General features: G+C 34.5%; 1 protein-coding gene across 1 annotated transcript; it reads right to left on the bottom strand.

The window, feature by feature from the left end:
* Window positions 1-1,988: 1,988 nt before the first annotated feature.
* LOC119190107 (choline O-acetyltransferase-like) lies at window positions 1,989-16,551 on the bottom strand. The gene is made up of 10 exons (XM_037441169.1): window positions 15,880-16,551; window positions 13,958-14,130; window positions 12,876-13,062; window positions 4,596-4,773; window positions 4,135-4,313; window positions 3,706-3,926; window positions 3,300-3,422; window positions 2,940-3,132; window positions 2,481-2,681; window positions 1,989-2,204 (listed from the first exon to the last, which is right to left on the bottom strand). The coding sequence occupies exons 1-10, from the start codon at window positions 16,549-16,551 to the stop codon at window positions 1,989-1,991; spliced, it is 2,343 nt and encodes a 780-aa protein (XP_037297066.1).
* Window positions 16,552-17,989: the final 1,438 nt, after the last annotated feature.

Raw genomic sequence — 17,989 nt, 5'->3', positions numbered from 1 at the left:
CTGATTGAAATGACTCACCACGCTGTTGAGTGTGTTTCGACCAATATCAGTGTGAGAAATATTAGTCAACTAATGTTAAGATTTCTAGTCTGAATTATCTGGAATCAATTGATAGTTCATTTCAAATGAATATCTGTAAATGGACGTTTTTTCTCCAACGTATACAAATGCATTATAAACCTTATATCTAAAAATTTCAGTTCGAGAATAATAATGTATATATGTATGTATGTATGTAATATGTAATATATTTTCTTTCATAAATGCCTTGGCAATCAAATATAAAATTAAACATACATATTAAAGATTAAACACGCAAATAATATTACTATATTTGTCAAGTAAAGACCTAAATTTTTAAACATCAATCCCTTGAAAAAACGTTAGATCGACTTTTGACTTAAAGTAATGCTGATAGTAAGATTTTTTTTTAAATCGTTGCTAAATAAAATTAAAACATGCAATTTTTATTCCAATATGAATAAAAAGAATCGTAAAGTGACTTATTTCCTAATTATATTAACTTTTTGATTTAAATATGTATTTAAAAGTTTCTAAACACGTTATCACCACAATATTGACGTTGTATTTATTCTATTAGTCTATCTTTAATATTTTCTATGAAATGTAAAGTTATGTCTAGTTTCATTAGAGATTTAATGAAGTCTTCATATTATTTAATTTTCAGACAAATATTAAATATTATATCTACGATTCTTTGAAAGACATGTATGTAGTGCTTTATACTACGCATTTTATGTTCTAAAGTAGGTAAATATATTCATAAAAGCCGTCTTATTTCTCTATATAGAAACAAGATAAAACGCGTTTATATATTTTATCTTAACAGTATACGATTACAATATAGTTATAGAGGCTTAAATTTATATTTCAATATATATTATAACCCAAAATACTTTTCATATTCAAGTTAATCGTTAACAAATGTATAAATATATTATAAGAAAAAAATCTTTAGTAGACCATTACATGACATTAATATACACATTTGTAAAAAACAAGAGAATTTCCGACAAACTTTAATAAAGCGGCCAAGTCGCTGACTAATAGTTAAACTCAATAAATAGCAACAAGTGGGTAAAATTCTAAAATCTATCAATTTAATAAATATGCTTGAATTATAAATTTTCAATATAATTAAGTATGTCTTATTATGTCTAAGCGATTTCAATTTAATATTTAAATACTGTAAGCATATCAAGCGCGATATTTTTAATTGTGAAAAGTTGATTTTTAATTTTTTAACAATAATTTTCCTGCAGTCGTAACTTTGTTGATTTTTATTTATTAAAACGAATCTAATTCGCTTCACTCGTTAATTACTTATTTCTTAAAAGCAACTTGAGTATTGATTGTTTTTATCGGGTTTCAAATTTTATAATTGTTTGATACGTGACGGATAATTTTGTTTTACTTACTTCGCTTATATAGGTATATTATAAACTACATAGTTTGTTGTTAACTTCAAAGTTATTAGTGACGGTTCAATCAATTTCCTATTCATATTTAGAATATCATAACTAATATTTTAATTAATAAAATTATTATTTTATTAATAACGTTACAGCTCAAATGATATTAATAATTAAAAAACATTGTAAGTATAGTAGAACTACTGCTCACTTTGAGCGCAATACATTTCATAATAATTTTGAAATCAATTTAATATAATTGCACACAGTTGAAGCTAATATTTTATAAATTCTTTAAATTTAATTTCTACGTGTATACCTTAACTCCAATAGTCAATTTTGATATGTATCGATCCTTATAACATTAATGCATAATACGTATTCGCCATGATAAAATCTGAATACATTGAAGGAATTTTCCTAATAATTTACTTTTTAAGTCCATTGCATTAAATTTTTTTTTTTCTTGTTAATACTTCATGTACTATCTATTAATCTTTTACTAAAACGTTTTAATAGTGTGAGATCTTTTTACTAAAATATATAAATGCTAGATTAGTTTTCAACTTTCCTTGCCTGGAACATGAGTTTCATGGAGTCAAGAGCCTCCTCCAAGGATTGACGGAAAGCCTCGGTGTTAGTGACGCTGGAGGACGTGAATGAGGAAATGCAGAATATGACGCAGTCCTTCTTCGGGTTGTAGCTGCAGCCGTAGCCGTCTGGCACCACTGCGCCGTACCCCATGAAAGTGCCTTCGGTTGTAGTCGCCACCTGAATAGATAACAAAATATTTATTAATAATCATTTATTTTGGATACATTTGATAAGCCTAAAAACTGGAATTTTACATATCTAAGGGCCAACCCTCGAAAACAGGCTAAATGACATTGCTGTGACTGAAGCACGGGGCGCGGCATTGCGGCGCTATCCACACTGCTCTGTGCCAGCCATCCTTCCTATTTCCTCGTTATCTGTCTCTGTCACTCGTGACTGCTGACACAAAACCGTGAGAGTAGCTTATACCCTAGAAAACACATTTTAACAAACCTGGCTAGTGCTCAGTTTGAAATGTATCATCTGCTTGTAAGTATCATCGTTAAACAGCGGTGGCAACGCTCCCATAGACTCCCGCGCCGCCTCTCTCAGCCCCAGGAGATGGTTGTCGATTCCTCGGCCTAGGATGTTAGCCTCCATGATCGATGTCTGCTTGCGTGCTGCTTCTTCGAACAGCTCAAGTTTCTTTTGCTCCTGAGAGGGGTTAAGTGCGTTCTTATTAGTATGTTTCCTTCTAGGGATTTAGAGATGTGATTAAACTATTATTTTAACTTGATGCAATAGAAATAGTTACTTATTATACATCTGATTAGATACTTAAATTCTGAAGTTATTTTTCGACTATAATTATACAGGGTGTGAGGGAATCCAATGGTATAAGCAAGTTCGGTGCAGTAAAATCATGCCTAATGAATGAAATATCTTCAATATTGGCAAAGACCAAGTCCATACCCCATACAAGTTAAAGGACACTTTCTTCTGCCCATCATCGTTGGCTTCATTCAGTGGGGGGGTCTCAGCGGTGCACATGGCCGCTGCCCACGCGTGGGCTCCGTTGTGGGCAGATCTGATGTTGTCCACCCTGCCGTTCCGGAAGCGGCGTAGAGATGCTGACTCGTATGTCGTCACTAGATAACCATACATCCTAGCAAAAGAAAAATAGTATTGTATTAGAACGTATTCATAAAATCAATTCTCGCGATGTAGACTTGACTAAATCTAATAAACAGCAAATCAAAAATTACATGACTATGACTTGAAATTTCTTAATAAAATATTTTGAAAAGCAATTGAAAGCCTTAGTTTCCTCACTTGTAATAAGCATACTGCAATGCCAGCTGTATGTAGACATCAGGGCTGGTCTTGCAGGACTTCATGAATTCACGTCCGTAGCCGCGGTACGTGTACACCTTGAAATCCAGGTCCGAGATGGCGCTAGGAAAAAACATCGTTTCGATTGTACGTTAATGATTTGTTACAGGAAATGCTTAACTGCTCCTCATATATCTGACATGTATCTGATTGTTCAAATCTGCAACGTCATCGTATTCTTCCTAAAGCTTACAATAAAATAGACATATGAATTGATTTGTGTATCTGTGTAATAATATAGGCAAATTTTCGTTCTTTACATTCTTCTACGACTTTCAGAAATCCCAAACTTCGAAATTACGTAAAAATAAGAATATGAAATAAATTCATTATCAATTTAAATTACCGATCCAAGTCCCTAGCAGCCTGCTCGATAGTCCTCTGCACATCACCCGTGATGTTCCACTTCATAGCCTGAGGGGCTGGCAGCAGCGCCGGCGGCGGGGCTGGCCTGTCTGCCACCTCAGCCCTAGCCAGTGCCCGCTCCGCCAACCTGATGACGGCCACGCCTTCAGCCGCGCTGTGCTCGTAACACATTCCCACCGTGCCGTCAGATGAGATGATGAGCTGGAAAGAAGAATATAAATAATTCCATTACATATTCGTTTTTAAAGCGCTGTAGGCGAATTGACAAGATAGTTGTTGTGAGATCAGCTATTTGTCTTGGGTCTTGGTATTATAAAACCGAAATAACACGTCTTGTTCGTATTTTTAAATATCCTGTGGGTTGGAACTAAGACTATAAGATAATTCACTCTAGCCTCTATGTAGTCACCTGCACAGTCTTGTCGAACCAGCGGTTGGCGGAGTGGTGTCTGGTGCCGGCGCCGTGCATGGCTCGCAGCATTGCGTTTGTCTGTTCGTCAGTGTCGGCCCGGTCTCCCCCAGCCTCGTCCACGCAGAGGATGCATAGCGCGCGCGATATCAGTTCCAGATTGGAGCGGTTGTTCTCATCTATCGTAACAAAATTTTAATTTCACAAGAAAATAAGAATCATTTAAATAATGCGTTATTAATAAGTTTATTGCAGAAAGGGTAGACAAAAGTGTATGACGTTTGGTGTAGCTTAAGATCGTCGTCCGACTATAATTACAGGCAACTATCATGAGCATGACTTAGTGACAGGTGATATATTTATCGAATGTACCAACATTTCATTACTCATATGTCTTTAAAGATAGAGAGAGATAAACTAAAATATAAAACAGCAGCTTGTTTTTTGTAAATATCCTATACCTCTAATAAGCTGCTCTCTAGCTCTGGCCCACTGGTCCCTGTTCATGGAAGTGAGGAGCCCGACTCTGGGTGCTGGCGGAGCTGCAGACGCGTCTACCATGGCGTGAAGGATCTGCGCTTGGATCTCTCCTGGAGTAAGCCGCCCGCGATCCATTGCTTTCACTGGGATTGGATAAAACTGAAAGAGGTAAATATTATGTATAAAGTTTTACTAGATACCTCGTATACAGCGACGATTCTATCTATATAGGTGAGATGATGAGACTATGGTTAGATCTCTGTTCCTGAAGAGTTAAGGAGATGCTAATTATTACACGCTGCCTTCATCGAACTTACAACTTTTTGTTTTGTGGTATATGATGTGCCAGATGTAAATATTTTGTGTTGAGCTATTGAAATATCGAGGTAATTTAGTAAAAACGAATTTTAAGGCTTATATTAAGTTTTTAATATCCAGATTACGCATTATTATAATTTTGTATGAAAACAATAGTAAGTCTGGCTATTCACGCTCGTCAATAATTTTGTGAATTTATTTACCATGTTTGGTGATGTGAATTAGTCTAGCCGTTTAGGTCATAAAACAAAAATATTGGTCTCTCTGTTTCATAATACTATAGAGAGATAAAGTTTCTAACTTTGTACGAAATAATTTCTGGAAATACAGAAACGTTTTTGAAAATGTTTCACTAATAGGAAACTACATTACTACTGAGTGCTATACATATATACAAAAACACACATCACGCATTTATCCCCGAAGGGGTATGCAGAAACGCAACCGAAGCACCCACTTTTCGCGAATTGTGTTCCGTCCCATGATGTGATAGGTCGCGAGTCTATCGCCATATTGGGCACAAATTGCAGTCGCCGTGTAGTGCTAGGCTTTTTATCCCGGGAAAAAATAAAGCGGGAATTTTGTCAAGGAAAAACTATTTTTACGCGGGTAGAGCCGCGGGCAAAAGCTAGTGTATAAATATACTAAGACCACTTGAGTTAATTAAACTAGAAACATAACTATACAAAGTAACCAAACTTACATAATTATTAAGCAAAACCAACTCCCTTAAGCATTGACATCGTAAGTTTGAACACTAAACATTTAAGTGATGAATCCGTCCGCAGACCCTAAGTGCTAACTAAGTTATCTTCAAGTTATAGAGTAACTAAGTTAGGAACTTGGGCTCGTTGGAACATAAGGGGAGACTTGGCAGGGAGAATAAATTCAATTTCTTCGATTTACTTGTTGAGATATATTTACGTCTCGTTGGAATGTCGCAGTCGTGGTATAGTTAAATGTGGAAATGGAAAATGTGTTGAATCTCGGCTCGGGGAAAAGGTTGTATTCAGTTTCACAAACATCGTTTCTAATAGACGTTGCTACAACAAACCTCCGTAGGACTTCTGCTATCCTGGTGCTTGCTTCTTTAGCTAAGGTTTATAATGCCGCCTAAAAGAACCCCGACTAAAAAAACACCGTCCAAATCGGCTATTGGAGCACGTATGTCACCTCTTCAGCAAGTTCGAAGCAGTACTTCTTCAGAAGATGAATCATCTCGATCCTATGTTACTCAGCGTACAAGAAAAACCAACCCAATTGATGTGAAGGACAATGACAACTTCAAGTTAGAGATTATGAATATGTTTAAGGAGCTAAAAAACGCAATGAATGACATTAAGGAACAAAATGTAAAACTGCAAGAGGCTGTGGATTTCTACTCAGGAAAATACGACGAGACTCTTGAAAAACTCCGTCAAATGGACCAACACCGAGCCAATGATAAAAAGCAGATAAAGCTACTTGAAGATAAAATTGACCAACTGGAACGACAGGGTCGCGCAACAAGCCTTGAAATAAGAAATATTCCACACATGAACTTGGAAAATAAACAAACTCTTGTTGACTGTGTTATAAATATTGGCAAAGTTATAAGTATTCCGATAAAATCCCGCGACATAAAGGATGCCTTTAGAGTCAAAGCTAAGTCGTCAACTAAAACAATAATTGTGGAACTAGCAACTGTCCCACTTAAGGAGAATATCCTAGCGTTTGTTAAAAGGTTTAACAAGGAAAACAACTCTAACAAACTTAACACAGGACACCTGAATATTGCAGGACCGGTTGCTCCTGTTTTTGTATCTGATAATCTCACGCCTAGATTGAAGAAACTGTTTTTTCTGGCTCGGGAATTTGCATCACTACACAGTTATAAATACTGTTGAACGTCGCATGGTAAAGTGTTCCTCCGCAAAGATGATGGCTCATCCCACGTAAGAATTGATGCTGAATTGGATCTCAATGCCTTACTGCCCCGAGACTGACTAGTTTTAATTATCTTTATCTTTAATTTGTACAACAAAATTAAGCTTAAGTTTTTATTATCTCCTCATTCATCGTTTAATTACAAACTGTTCATACATGCTTGCAGCGACACACTTTACAAAATCATCTACTTTTTAACATATATGAACTCACTAATCAATACACATATCTCACATTATATTAGTATATTATGTCCAAAATACGCAATCATCTTTTTAAATTTATATATTAAAAATTATTTGACCTATATTTCCTTTGGTCTTCTGAGCATGATAAGTTTTTGCCATTGCTATCACAATGACCAATTCTAATCCTATTAATAGCGAAATTGTCAGTGATATAGACCAACCTTCTAATATCACATGCTTCAAATTGTCAAACCCTTGTATATGCTCGGAAGTACTAAATTATAGTCCAAATAAAAAACATAATCTTTCTATATTAACATTAAACATAAGAAGTGTTCATTGTAATTTTGACAGTTTTCTTATATTTTTGGCTCAACTTAATATCACAGTGGATATTATTGTCCTAACAGAATGCTGGCTGGATAAAAATAGTACAGCTCCCTCAATAGACGGTTATACTTCCTTCCGTACCAACCGTATAATTAATCAAAATGATGGCGTCATTGCTTATATAAAATATACTATCTCATGTAATGCCTTTGAGCCCACATACGATGACGGTAACCTTTTTAGTAATGGACATTAATACTAACCTAACCCTCATTTGTACATATACACCACCAGCAAACCGTAACCCTAGCAAGTATATTGATTCTGTTTATAAAATCTTGTCTCAAATAAAAAGTCGTAATATAATTTTGACGGGTGATCTAAATATTGATATTATGCCCAATAACCAGTCTGGATTTTCGGCGGAGTATCTGAATATTTTAGCTTCATATGGCCTAAGACAATGTGTTAATTTACCCACCAGGAAAAGTACTTGTCTTGATCATTTCATGGTTAAAGGTTACGACTCCATTAAAACTATTGTGTTCGATGAGTTTACTGATCACTGTCCAATCCTGCTGCACATAGAAGAATTAAAACTAACATCTAATAACTGCACTAACCGGGAAAAAAGTTATTATGATCATGTAAAAAATTTACAAGACATCAAGACACAGGACTGGTCCCCGATATACCTCACATCCGACGTTAACCATGCCACGGAACTACTAATCAATGTCTTACAAAACATAATAAATTCTAATAAGATTACCATTACTGTGACTAATAGATTCAAACCGCTTAAACCATGGATGACCCCGAGTGTGATAAGATCCCTAAGAAAAAGAGATTTATTACATAAAAAATCAAAACAAACACCTGAAGACACGGAACTCCAATATAATTATAAAAAATACAGAAACATATGTAATGGCCTAGCTAAAGCATTAAAGCAACAATATTATAAGAAGAAATTTACTAATACAAAAGGTAACCTAAAGGAGACTTGGAAATTAATTAAAGAGGTCGGTAATTTAAAACAGGAGCGGTCACAAGCCCCTCCGTGCTCTTAAACATTGATAAAACGCCTAGAGAGTCCTTAAATAAAGTCAACAAATTCTTCACATCTGTTGGGAGTAAATTGGCAAATTCTACTCTTACTAAACTATGCACAACGGATCTGGACCTAGCTAGAAGCTCAACAAAAAATGGCCCATTATCCTCAATGTCGCTTAATCTAACTGATAGTGAAGAAATCAGAGTCATTATCCAAAGTCTTAAATCACAAAGTGCTCCTGGATGGGACGGTCTTGATACATTATTTTTTAAGAAATACTACCAATTCCTCTGTGAACCTATTGCTTATATATGTAATCTTAGTATTGAAACAGGTACTTTTCCTAAAATTCTGAAACAAGCCATAGTTATTCCCATATATAAATCGGGGTCTATATCATCTCCAAATAATTACCGTCCTATTTCCCTTCTATCTACTCTTTCAAAAATAATAGAGAAAGTGGTAGGTAAAAGATTAATAAATTATTTGGAAAGAAATAATTTAGTCCATAATAACCAATTCGGTTTCAGAAAGAAAAAGTCGACAGATGATGCTGTTTTATTACTGACATCAAAAATTACTAAATATTTCGAAAAATCTGAAAAATGTGTAGGTATATTTTTGGATTTACAAAAAGCTTTTGACACTGTGTCGATACCAGTGCTTCTGACACGCCTTTATAATATAGGTGTCAGAGGGATTCCATATGCCTGGTTTACCGACTACTTGAGTAATAGGGTTCAAAAAGTTCGTGTTGACCAAATATCTAGTGATCTTACTTCATGTACATACGGAGTTCCTCAAGGGAGCATACTAGGACCAATATTATTCTTAGTTTATATTAATGATCTCTGTCAGATGAGTATTACTGGTGGAGACATGTTTATGTTTGCAGACGACACAGTCATTCTCTTCCACAGCTCGAGTTGGGACTCTGCACAGAGCTTGGCTCATAAAGGGCTCCGACTTGTCACTAGATGGCTCGAAGACAGTTTGCTAACGCTCAATACTTCTAAAACAAAATACGTATGTTTTTATAAAACAGCAGCCACAAAACCACCCCAAAATTTTTCAATAACAATTCATTCTTTTCCTTGTAATATAAGCAACAATGATGACATAACCTGCAACTGCACTAAGCTGGAAGGGACCCCTCAAATTAGATATCTTGGTGTTTATCTTGACAACAACCTAAATTGGAAGGCTCACATTTCTATAATATCAATAAGGATTAGAAGGCTCATATGTGTGTTTAAAAAATTAAGAGAAGTGGTGGAAAGACCTCTCCTCATTGATATATATAATGCTCTCTGTCATTGTTTAATAACCTACTGTATATGCTCATGGGGTGGAGCAGCTAAATCGCATTTAATTGAAATAGAACGAGCACAAAGAGCGCTACTGAAAGTTATTCTGCATTTACCGTATGGACATCCCACCACAGACGTCTATGAGAAATCTGGAGTCTTATCTGTTAGAAAAACCTATCTATTACAATGTCTTAAACGTTACCACAAAACAGCTCCTCCTATAGACAAAACCAAAAGAATTGATATTTTCCATGTCCCCTCAGTGCGTAGCCTGGCTGCAAAGCGTCATTATGATTTTCAAGGGCCTAGACTCTACAATATTTTGAATAAAAGTACAAATATTCGGGGTCTTAGTGACTACGAAGCTAGAAAACAAATTATGAATTGGTTAAAATTACATACTTATGAAACCTCTGAAAACTTAATCGTGGCGTAGATTTATACTAAATATAAATATACCCACACGCACACGCACACGCACACGCACACGCACACGCACACGCACACGCACACGCACACGCACACGCACACGCACACGCACACGCACACGCACACGCACACACGCAAGCATGTTTAGTTTAGACGTAATTTCTATGTTTATTGCCTTTGTTTTATTTTTTATTTTCATTTTGTTTTATTTTTACTTTTAATCTTTTTGTATTGGACACATAATATTGTAAATTGTAAAGGAAGGTACTGTTATCCTTAAATACAAGTTTTTACTTAGTTTAGGAAACAGAACTGTACAGATTTGTAACTAATTTTGTGTCTAATAAATAAATTATTATTATTATTATTAATAGAAATCATTCAAAACGACGAATGTCAATGTGATTACTTTTCATAAAATGTCAATTTCAAATTATTTGATTTATAGGTTTACCAAAGAGAATATAATCACTACGTTTTAAGAGACAGGACTTAATACAAAGAAATAAAATCGAATTTACATGGCGTATCAATACCAATATCACGGAAGAATACGTCAGGAACGACAAATAACAATACTACCAACTGAACAAAATACATAGTAGTGAGCACTTTTTATCGATATCGATAAATTCTACTGGGTGGGAATCGACGCTAATGCTACTTTGATAAAATTCATATAATGTATTTTCGAGTCCACATTATCAATCCAACTCACAATATACAGTGAACATTTTAGCACTATAATTACAAGGCTGGACTAAAATGAGGATTGGAAATAAAATGAAAAGCTTTCACATGTTGAATAATAATTGTATTTTAAAATAAAATCCTTTATTCACTATGTAGGCGAATGTAGTTGCACTTATGATTGGTCAAGGTACAATGAGAATATTTAATTATAAAGTCAAAGGATGGTGACACTTCTTTGTCGCACTTCTCTTGAAAGATATTATCATTTGTGCAATAATTGTTTATAAAAACATGGCACGGAAATTCAAACATTTCATCAGGAAGTGGATCAGCTTTCAAATTTTTCGATGGTATGGCTGACTTTCTAAGGCGATTGTTCTTTTTATTAAAATCTTTGTTATTAAAGTGAGAACCACACACATATTTCAAAGTATGCAGCTTTTCTATGGGAACATATATCAAATCTTCTTTTCCCACAATCTGAACTCACTTTCGGCATCTGGAAATATTTTTTTATTGTATATAAATTGCTTATTAAATTATATTTAAGCCTAAAATCATAAACAGTGACCAGGCACATTGATTGCTCAACGCATTTTTAAGTACACACACACACACACACACCGACACATACACGACTTTAGTATTTTTTGTCCTGATGATCAGTCATCATCTTACTAATATTATAAAGCGTGTGCATGCAATTGTATGTTTATTATTCGTACCCGCAAAAATCTAAAATGATTGCGATTAAACTTGGTATGTAGATAGTTAGAATTACGACTTTTTATCCCTATGTTCCCACAGAATCTGGACCTAAATGGGTGTAACCACGGAGGGCAAATTGATTAATAAATTTAAACAGGTATCGATATCGATAATCATAACAACATCACTAGTAACATAATGGTAATTAGAAAATGAGAATTTTTATTATTTCTAAGCTACTTTATTTGCGCGATGACTAAAAACATCTAATTACTTAATGCTTACCTGACCTCATCCAATGGAAATTTCGCCATAAACATTCTGCTTTTGTGATTTATTCGACTGGCTCGATCTCCACAAATTTCACACATAATGAAACGTTTTTTTGGTGGCATGTCTTTAAAACCTATTCACTTACACCAACAAAAACACTTTTGGTATATTTTTACTTGTTTGAATAACAAATAATACAAACATAAGTCAATAAACACAAATGTATTCCAAAACGTCAGGAAATAGACAAACAATAATAATGGCGGTGAGGAATAGAAAGAGAAACTGTACTGAGAGAGAGAGATAGCAGTATCCGCCATTAAATGCCATGTCAATTCCATACAAAAGATTTTTTGTTCCTTGTTGCGCTAGGCTGGGTTTACAGCCAAATAAAATAAATTGGATTGGATTGGATTTATAGGTTGTATTTATCTATGCATTTGAACCTGTTTCTAAATTTTGCAGGCTTTAAGTTTTAAACAGACGAAGTAGGTATCATGTTTTATTTACTTAGTAGTTAGGTTCTCATTATTGATTTTATGTTGTGCTGTCTGGCTGATGTCCAACTTACGAGCATTTATTTGCTATCTACCTTCGGATGTTTAGCGGGCATGATGTTATGTTACTATCTATTATAACAAGAATGTAATATGAAACTTTATTTTGCTAAAAATAAATATAATAACACTTTTTATACATTAAATAATTATAGTTTCATACTCATTTTACTGTGTATAAGTTAATTATATTCACTTTTTATAAATTTATATAATCTTTCGGGTATTATGATATTCTTTAAATACTCACTGTTTTTTTTTTTAACATTTTTGTAAGAACTGGATTCTTAGCAATAAATTACAATCTATTTTATAAGACTAGTAAGTAATATTATTCTTATTTAATTTCGTAGGTGTTAAGTTTATTAAAACTAAGAATAATCCACAATTAAAAAATAAAAATAGAATTATTCGTTTTATTTTTTTTGCGTAATTTATAATTATTATTAATTACCTGTTTAAAAATACTTACATAATTCCTGCAAGCTACAACAACGAGCTCCTCTTGTTCTTCGGTCCCGTTTTTAATCTTTGGGAGATCTAACCTATCTCTTCCCATTTCAGGGATGCGACATACGCCCAGCAGGCGGTAGAATTGTTCCATGCACAGCGGCTGACCCTTTTCACGGCTAGTTGCTCTTTCCAGAGGAAGCTCGCCCCTAAGAATAATAATAATTAATTATACACACACACACAACATCACGCATTTTATCCCCGAAGGGGTATGCAGAGGCGCAACCATGGCACCCAATTTTCGCCAAGTATGTTCCGTCCCATGATGTGATAGTGGGCGAGCCTATCGCCATATCGGGCACAAATTCCAGACTCCGGGCTGATACTGAGCAGAAAAACCCAAATATCACTTTGCCCGACCCGGGATTCGAACCCAGGACCTCAGAGCGCTGCCGTACCGAGCATGCAGTACAACTACGCCACCGAGGCAGTCATTGTAATTATTAATTATATTATTTGATTTAACCAAAAAGTAGGTAGCGTAAATTGAAACGCCATCTTGAAACATAAATGATGTCAAGTCATAAGAACAATAACTAAAGCTAGTCAAGTCGAAATCGTCGTTCCATTTTTGAATGTTTTATAAAATTAAATTCAAAGTGGAGGGTGTTATAATATTATGTAACCAGAAGAACTCAGACAGAAGAATGCGAGTTTTTTTGGTATGTATTGAATTTATGATTCAATAAACAATTGGAAAGAAAAGATATTTTTAATATTTTATTTGGTAAGTCTCTATAAACCGTATTGTTTTTCGTACAAATTATAGATTTTAAATCAGTAACTTAGTTTGTTAATTCAGTAACTTAAAGAGCATTTGTTTGTAATATCACGTCCCGTTAATATTGCTACATTTCGCCGGTCTTATAATGCATTTCAACAAAAAAAGGTCGACCGACACTAACCGCGCACTCTAACGATGGGGATTATACCCTTCAGCCTTACTAGATATATTAAACTACTACGGAACCACATTAGTTTATTACTATGCATGGTCTTGCTCAATCAAGCAATCTCCCACTAGTTAAACAGTATGAATACCTGTCCAACATTTCCTTGTAGTCCAATAGATCGTCGATGAACAACGCTCCGAGATCAGCCACCTCTTCCATCTTGGCGAACTTGCGGCGCGGAAACACCATGCCAGGGTTGGAGTTGATCGGCAGAGGCAGCCGCACTTTCAGGTACATGTCGTCTAACCACCAACTAGTTACCTGCAGAGAAAAGGTATTTATTATTTAATTATCAACAAAATAGCGCATTGCGCGTTCATCTTTCAAACGCAAGAAAATCGATTTTCGCATTGAGTAATGTTGGTTGTTGGAAGATTTTTGTTTCAAATCTGGATGCTTTTCCTTATGAAATTCGACATTTCGTAAAGGCGGCACAATATTAGCCTTTTGAATAGAGAAATTTATTGGGTTGAGACTTTTATTATTAATATTGGATCTAAATAATACATATCATATGCCGAAGCGAATGTCGGCAGATTCAAAACCCAACTCTAATATTATGTGTGTATTCGTTGTGAATTATCGCTTGCTTTAACGGTGAAGGAAAAGAACGTGAGAATACCTCTGAAAACCTGAGAAATTCTCTAAGAATTTTCAGAGTATATAAAGTCTGTCAAACCGTATTACGCCAACATGTTGGACTAAGGCCTAATCCCTCTCAGTAGTAGGTGAGGAACGAGTCGAGCAGTGAGACAGAATATAAAATACAGGGCTGATATTATTATTATAATACATAACAGATATTTATAACGATATAAATACATCATCTTCGTATCCTACTGATGCCTGATCCGGTTCCTATGATGAAAAGTCAAAACTTATGACAGATATTGCATTCCAAAACAGACACGAGTTAGCTAGTATTACATAACATCACGCATTTTATCCCCGAAGGAGTATTGCAGAGGCGCAACTAGGGCACCCACTTTTCGCCAAGTATGTTCCGTCCCATGATGTGATAGGGGGCGAGCCTATCGCCATATCGGGCACAAATTCCAGACTCCGGGCTGGTACTGAGCAGAAAAACCCAAATATCACTTTGCCCGACCCGGGATTCGAACCCAGGACCTCAGAGCGCTATTGTACTGGACATGCAATACAACTACGCCACCGAGGCAGTCGGTAGTATTACAGTGTAATATGTTCTTAGCTATTTTCTCTGTGTATAAATAAGTAAATAAACACAGCCAACCGTAGTTAGTTATATTTCAGTATGAAGCAGGCATTCGTTGCCTTATGAATATATGTATGTAATTGAAGCAAGCAAATATACTGCTAATACTGCATTGTGGTTATGTATAATATAAACTGTGAAATATGAAATAATACCACCAACATTCGTATTCATAAACTTAAACACACACTATCACGTTTTGTAGTTTTCTCTATTTCTTTGAATATCTATAACTTTGAAAGAATATTGACCTGCACTTTAAAAGAATAATTTAAACATTGTGGACGTAGAATTCAAAGAAAAGCATTAAGTAATATCTTGGAAGCAGGTTATAACTGTCGTCTACCCTTTGTTGGAAAGACTTTTATAAATGAAACAGGGCTTTCGCTTTCATTTCGCGGAATTTTGTTATTTACTTGGAAACGATTGCAGAGTTCAGTATATATGTATAGACACAGTATACATTTTGACTGAGTGTATTATTTTTATCATGAAGACATCAAGGAGCCATTAAAAGTTCCTCAGAAAGCGTTTAATAGGCATTGATCATCATTATTTATTACTCATAATATTTGATATATTTGTTCCACATTTGCTTCTATGCAGAATAAATACTAATTTTAAATTAATAACATAAAGGCTCGATAAACTAAAAGTTTATTAATTGTACATATGCCCGTATAGTTCGAAATAAGAGACAAAAACTCATTATAAAACACATTACTTATTACATGTTTATTGGTTTACAACACTTAAAAATAATGATTATACGGTACAGTCGGACTGAGGAAAAATAACGTTCTTGGTTTTCGTCGCGTTCGTCTCTTAGCCGTCGTAGTCTCCACGTCGCCTTGATTATCTCTTCGATAGTAAAACATTGAAGACTGGTCGTCATCATTTTCATAATCCTTTAAGAAATATTCGCGTTCAAGAGATTTTTTTGTCGGCTTCACGTATTCACCATTATTGAGATAATTTCTGATGGAGTCTATCCTGTCTCTCAAGAACTTTGGTTTGTACGTCGGTAGTAACGTAGGTCTTTCTAAAGTTGTATCTATTCTTGATTTTGTTTGCGGCGCGAATTGCTTCAAAGCATCTTGTATATAGCTTATTTTGTTCCTCCATTTCAAATCAGGTTGTCTTTTAGGCGTCTGGTAATCATTTGCATAGAAATTATCATTGTTTCTTACAAATAAGGGTTTGGGCCGAAAGTAATCATTCGGATTATCTATTGGCTCGAACTTGGGCTTTAAAATTAACTGTCTTGCTGTTGCTGGTTTGGGAATGATGAAATGTGGTCTTTTGAGCATGGACCAGGCTTTAATATTATTTTGTGATGAAATGAATCTTCTGGAAAGTACGTCTTTTGTGTTTGTGAATGGTTCACTCTTCTTATTGGAGAAACGAATCCTTTTCATTACCTTCCTTTGCGTTTTGAGAGGCATCATTTTTAATGGGTACATATTGGTTTTCGAAAATGGATCTAAGAGTTGCATTTTGTTAGGATACGTTTTTGAAAAATATTTCCCTGTTAGATTTGAGCGTGTTGTAAAATCATTTTTAACTTTGTTATAATTCAATCTTGGTCTTGGTTTGATTAATTTCGGTGTTTTCTTCGTAGTTTTTGATATCATACTTTTATTTAATTTTTTTATTGTGAATGCATGATAGTATTGTGGTTTAATTGTAGATTTATATGTTGTTTTAGTTGACGTAAGTTTTGATGTACTTTTATATTGTACAGATATTTCGAGTTCATCTATTTCAGTTGGTTTATATGTATTATACTTTACTGTTCTTACTGTCTTAGACGTTGTCGCTTGATGTGGTGTGGTTAGTGTTTGTGCAAAATGATTACTCGCTGATACTGTTGTGCCTGTAGTATCGGTTTGCATAGCTTTTGAGGTAGTGAAGTTATGTATCGTATTATCTTTGCGAACCGTCTCCTCAAATTTTCTTTGTTTTATTGGAAAGCCAGTATTAATCTCTTGGGTTGCTGGTGTCGCTTTTTCAAACGCCACTGTCGGAATTTTAAATTTGTAATCATGTTTTTCCACGTAGTTGTTAACTATATTAATTTTAGTAATTTTGATTGACTTTTTTCCATCTTCATCGTCATATATATTTGGATTAGAATGTATTCGGTAGAAAATAAAGGGATTTGTTTTAATGTTTGGTTGTACTAAGAGAGTTGTAGATTTTTCAAAGGTCTGTATATCTTTATCATCGATAACTTGGAATGGTATTTCTATGGTTTTGTCAGAATTATAATGATTCTTTGGAATATTTGAAGAATTTTTTTTTGCCGCTTGGAATATATCGTTAAATGTGTTTTCTTTTATTTTGCCACCTCTCGTGTGAATTCGCTTAGATTTTTATTAAAATCCTTCCAATTAAGAAAAGTTGAATTTATTTCTTTTGTAGTCACTTTCAATTCTTTGGTAAAATCTTTGTTTGTAAGATTATGTGGTGACATATTGTCTGTGATAGGCTTTTGGTTTACATTTGTTAAATTATTCACATTGATATTTGCAATCCTATGAGTTATTCCATATGTTTTTCCACCAATAATACCCTCATTCAGAGTATTTACTTCACTCCCGTAAGATTTTCTTGTAGTTTCTCGCAGATTTTTCGTACCTAATTGAAAACTTGATATTATATCCTTTGAACTAGTAAAATAGTCGTCATCGTTCATCGTTTGGATTTTATTTTCTTTCATTAAAGGATACTTGCTACTTAGGCTGTATTCTTCGGTATTGGAAGTTTCTTTCGGAAATAGGATTCTCTTTGGGTAAAAATATTCTAATTCATATTTTTTTATAACCGGCACAGTCCGTGTGTTGACGTATAAATTACTTCTTTATGTTTACTAAAATCTTCAAA

The sequence above is a fragment of the Manduca sexta genome, chromosome 21 (genome assembly GCF_014839805.1).
Source record: "Manduca sexta isolate Smith_Timp_Sample1 chromosome 21, JHU_Msex_v1.0, whole genome shotgun sequence".
In the NCBI taxonomy this organism is placed as follows: Eukaryota; Metazoa; Arthropoda; class Insecta; order Lepidoptera; family Sphingidae; genus Manduca; species Manduca sexta.
This window is presented reverse-complemented; position numbering and strand designations above follow the sequence as displayed.

Excerpts from the sequence above, each read along its gene's own strand:
- LOC119190107 (XM_037441169.1), bottom strand. The coding sequence starts at position 16,551 with ATGATGCCTCTCAAAACGCAAAGGAAGGTAATGAAAAGGATTCGTTTC. Across the intron at positions 4,314-4,595 it reads TAGAGAGCAGCTTATTAGAG|ATGAGAACAACCGCTCCAAT; the intron begins GTATAGGATATT and ends TTGTTACGATAG. Across the intron at positions 3,423-3,705 it reads GCTGCTAGGGACTTGGATCG|CGCCATCTCGGACCTGGATT; the intron begins GTAATTTAAATT and ends GTTTTTTCCTAG.